This window comes from Apium graveolens, chromosome 1, assembly GCF_009905375.1.
Source record: "Apium graveolens cultivar Ventura chromosome 1, ASM990537v1, whole genome shotgun sequence".
NCBI classification, from domain to species: domain Eukaryota; kingdom Viridiplantae; phylum Streptophyta; class Magnoliopsida; order Apiales; family Apiaceae; genus Apium; species Apium graveolens.
Genome location: NC_133647.1, coordinates 160,929,801 through 160,934,072, shown reverse-complemented (window position 1 = coordinate 160,934,072; position 4,272 = coordinate 160,929,801). Strand labels below are relative to the sequence as shown.

Here is a 4,272-nt window from a genome sequence, read left to right as displayed (position 1 = left end):
CAAATAATCATCACATAATTATAGTCTCATCACATAACACATACTTTATTTTCTTAATTACGACGCAAAATTCTCAGTCGTTACACAAAATGTATCTACTTTCAAGTTCTGAAGACCCCTACTATACATGTCATAAACTTGATAACTCCAATTAGTGTGGCGAGTTGTTGGATTGATCCAATCAAGACCCACCTTGAGACTGTATGGCTCCCCGACGATCCCCAAGAGGCACGTAAGTTATCGGTGAGAGCAATGAGATATTCATTGATTGAAGGCCTCTTGTACAAAAGGTCTTTCGTCATTTTATATTTAAAGTGCTTGAGACCTCTTGAACCAGAGGAGGCACTTAAGGAAGCCCATGAAAGGATCTGTGGACAACACTTGGGGGCAGAGCCCTTACTCACAAGATAACTTGATTGGGATTCTACAAGCCAATAATGTTAGCCGATGTAAAGGATTATGTCAAGAAATGCGACAGATGCCAGATGTACGCTCCCATAGTACGACAACCCCCAGATAGGCTTACATCCATCTACACACCCATCCCTTTTTTACAATATCGAGAATGGACATACTTGGTCCATTTCCTATGACATCGGGACATAGGAAGTTCATTGTGGTAGCCATAGACTACTTCACTATTGAGGCTAAGTCACTAGCCGAGATAACCACCAAACAAATTACCCAATGGAAATAATGGGTGATAATTTGATAATACAGAGTTCAAGGAGTATTGTGACGATAACAACATAGAGCTTCGCTTTAACTCGGTTGCCCATCCACAGGAAAACGCGCAAGCAGAAGTTGCTAACCGGATTATTCTTGATGGACACAAAAATAGGGTCGAACGCTCGAGGAATATTTCGATGGATGAGCTACTGCCTATACTATGGGCATATCGAACCACTTGCAAAGTGATAACTGAAGTTACCCCATTAATGTTGGCTTATGAAGCCGAAGCAGTTGTACCTCTAGAAATCACCCATGGATCACCTAGAGTTGAAGTATATGAACCAGAGACTAATAAAGAAGGCACGAGGCTCGCTCTCGATCTCATTGACGAGGTCATAGATGAGGCCAACGCTCGCAATACAGAGCATCAACGAAGAGTTCCCCTCTATTATAATAAAAAGGTTAAGTAAAGGTTCTTTCAGCATAGAGACTTGGTCTTAAGAAAGATTAAGGCGTTAGGATTTGGGGAGAGAGGAAATCTAGCCCTTAGCTGGGAAGGGCCTTATAAGATCAAGAAGACATTAGGATGGGGATCATACAAGCTAGAGACCTTGAACGGTGATGAAATGCCATGCACTTAGCAAGCTTCAAACCTGAAGGTTTATTATATTTAGGACATTTATAACATGTTCCTAGTACTTAGTATTAGATATATAAATAAGATCGACAAAACCATCTTATGTAAGGGCTGAACCCGTTTTTCAAAGATATTATCTATTTATGCGAGTTTGTTTCTATCATCTTGTCTACAAATTTATTTAAGTACTAGCATATAAGGAATGCAAGTCCCGTAGGACCAAATGCCTAAAATAAAAAACAAATATGAAATCAAACCAATGATGTATAGATAAGATCCTGAAGGATCACAAATCAGTTCTAAGGGACATGTTACATACCATAGAAGTTCAAATAAATCAAGTTATGAATAGAAAAGCCACAGGTGGAATCTAAAGCCATGCAAGGCTATCATAATCATTCATATGAAGAATCCTCCTCCTCTTCATCCTACTCCATGAGCGAACTGAACCTCCTCCCTGTATTCCTCCTCTTCTTCACCATCTTTGTCCGAGCCAAACTCGGAAGAAGAACTACTACTCCCTGGAATCGGACCCAAAATCTTTCCGTAAAGGGCCGCCTTGGAGCTAGGGCTTCCTGAAGGAGCTTTGCCCTTAGAGCCAGAATCCCCACGGCTCGAGCTGGATAAAGATTGTTGACGAGTAATCTCGGGTGAAGACCCGGAAGCCTGTTCGGATGGGGCGATCATAGGAGTTGCCCAAGGGCATGAGAAAAGTCTTGGGTCGACCACGTCCGTATACATGCTAGTACATCCTTGACGCCCCTGTTCCATCTATTTTCTAGGCTCTTGGGATGTATCTTATCATCATGGTTATCGATCAGCTTGGGAAACTCTTCGGACTCATGGTACATATTCACGAGTTTCTTCCACTTCATTTTCCTTCCCCGCATCTCCTTGGAGTGCTTCTTCTAAAAAAGAGCGGAATTTTATTCTATATAATGTGCCTTAGACTCACTCCTTAGAACTTGTTCATTGAGACTTGCAAGGCTGCATAGTCATGTTTCATCTTGATACTCTGTGTAAAAGATGTAGCAAAGTAGGCATTAGCCTAACAAGAAAAAAGAAGGAGAAGTTATAAGAATCGGTTCCACGAGAATCTAATAGAAGATATTAGGTCGGCCAAGACCCTCATGAAGGTCGAGTCCAGGCTGACCAAGACTCAATCTAGCCGACTCCTCCCCATAAAGGGCTTAGGCCGATCAGGACCCTCCGAAGGTCAGTATTGGTTGGTCCAGAACCTCCAGGGGAAAAAGTAGTGACCTAGGAATAAATTAAAATTCTCTTGAACAAAAATTTTACAAGTTAAGAGTACCTCGTATAAGGCGTGAGCCCCTAACACCTTGGCCTCGAGTAGCTCTCACCAGAGGAGACGTGAAGGAGGTCTGGAGGAGTGATGCAATTCTTGGACCACTCTAAGGCGAGAGCCGAACTTCCAAACACCAAGTCATTGGTGGATATTCCCCACGAAGGTTCAAATGGGATTTTAACATTTTCATCTGATCCCTTGACTCTTTTCTTCTCAGAACCAGAAGCTTCAAGGAATGCTGGGACTTTGGGAATGCGGTTCTCATGCTTGGTAGCTTCCCTAGCCATCCTCTTGGTAATCACGTCACTCTTGTCATTCAGAGCAATCAAGCTTGTACAAGAATCAAGGGAATTAAACAAGTGGATAAGAGCAAGTGACATCATCACACCATAAGAAGAGGACATGTGGTAAGAAGGTGATGCAAGGAAAATGATGTAAGCAAGGTTAGTAGATATTTTGCTTGGTTGATTTGTGGCCAAGCAAATTAACCTTGATTAAACCAAAATTGTGGATTAACCAAGGCTAATTCACCACACAATTATCAAGGCAAGAAAATCAAGAATCATTCTCCCCCATTTTCATTCTTTTGCTTCGGCCTTCTTGGAAATATAAGGAAGAAAAATTCCAAGTCCAAGCTCCACTCAATCTTAAATCATAAGGTGATTTTTATAGCTTCTTGATGATTAGATATAGCTATTCTAGTAATCTTAGAATCAAATTCTCTTCACAACTAACCTAAATAATTCATCAAAAGAGATGATGAATAGTGTTTTCAAAGTTATAACTTTGTGTTCTTGATTTCATTTGTAAGATCAAAGTTGTTTAGGAGTAGATCAAGGCTCCCCTAGGACTTTCAAGTCTCTTGCATTGTTTCAAAGCTCCAAGGAAGGTATAAAATTTCTGGGTGTTTAGTACTAAGTTTGTTTTCTTGAATTTTGTGATGGTTTGGATGGATGAGTATTAATATGCATGATAAGCATGATTTGAACTTTATTTGACTAAGTAGTTTAATTGATTTTGGAGGTAGTGTGATGTTGGATTGATTAGGGATTCTTGAGCCCATTTTGGCTAAGATTAGTGACCTAGGTTTGGATCTTAAATTTGGGGATGAATTGTAGTTGGAATGGGTTGATTTGGATTGGTAAATTTTAGAAATCGCGTAAATGTAGTCGTCATAATGCCCATTTTCTTTTAAACTGTTTGTGCTTAACATTTGGAATAGAACACTCACTGTCAAAACTTCACCACGTCCATGTTTAGCTAGATCATGTCGTAATCTTCATTTTGATATGTGGTTCGCTTAGATCCGATTTACGGTTTAGGATACACGACCGTTTTAAGTAACGGCATTTCACGGAAGAACCCTTTCCCTTAAAAGACTAATTGGAATACGAAACAATTATGCAAGGTTGATTAGGAAGTTGGTAGATTACTCGCGAAAAAGTTGCATTGAAACGTGTTAGAAGCAATTGATGATATCAAACAGAAACTATCAGAAGTTCATTTCAGAACTTATACATCAATGGATGTTGATGACAACATCAACGGATGATGAAATATCAAGGGATGATAGGATATCAATGGATGATAATGTCAATGGATAATGAAATCATTATTTGTCACATCATTTGATCTTCGAGGAGGAAAAGGGAACATG

General features: G+C 40.0%; 1 protein-coding gene across 1 annotated transcript; it reads left to right on the top strand.

The window, feature by feature from the left end:
- Nucleotides 1-358: 358 nt before the first annotated feature.
- LOC141708838 (uncharacterized) lies at nt 359-1,142 on the top strand. The gene is made up of 2 exons (XM_074512651.1): nt 359-500; nt 721-1,142. The coding sequence occupies exons 1-2, from the start codon at nt 359-361 to the stop codon at nt 1,140-1,142; spliced, it is 564 nt and encodes a 187-aa protein (XP_074368752.1).
- The last annotated feature ends 3,130 nt before the right edge of the window (nt 1,143-4,272 follow it).

What these genes read in the sequence shown, in the direction of transcription:
- LOC141708838 (XM_074512651.1), top strand. Translation starts at nt 359, where the DNA reads ATGAAAGGATCTGTGGACAACACTTGGGGGCAGAGCCCTTACTCACAA. An exon ending in GCCAGATGTACGCTCCCATA is followed by an intron (nt 501 to 720) that starts GTACGACAACCC and finishes TTGATAATACAG; the next exon opens with AGTTCAAGGAGTATTGTGAC.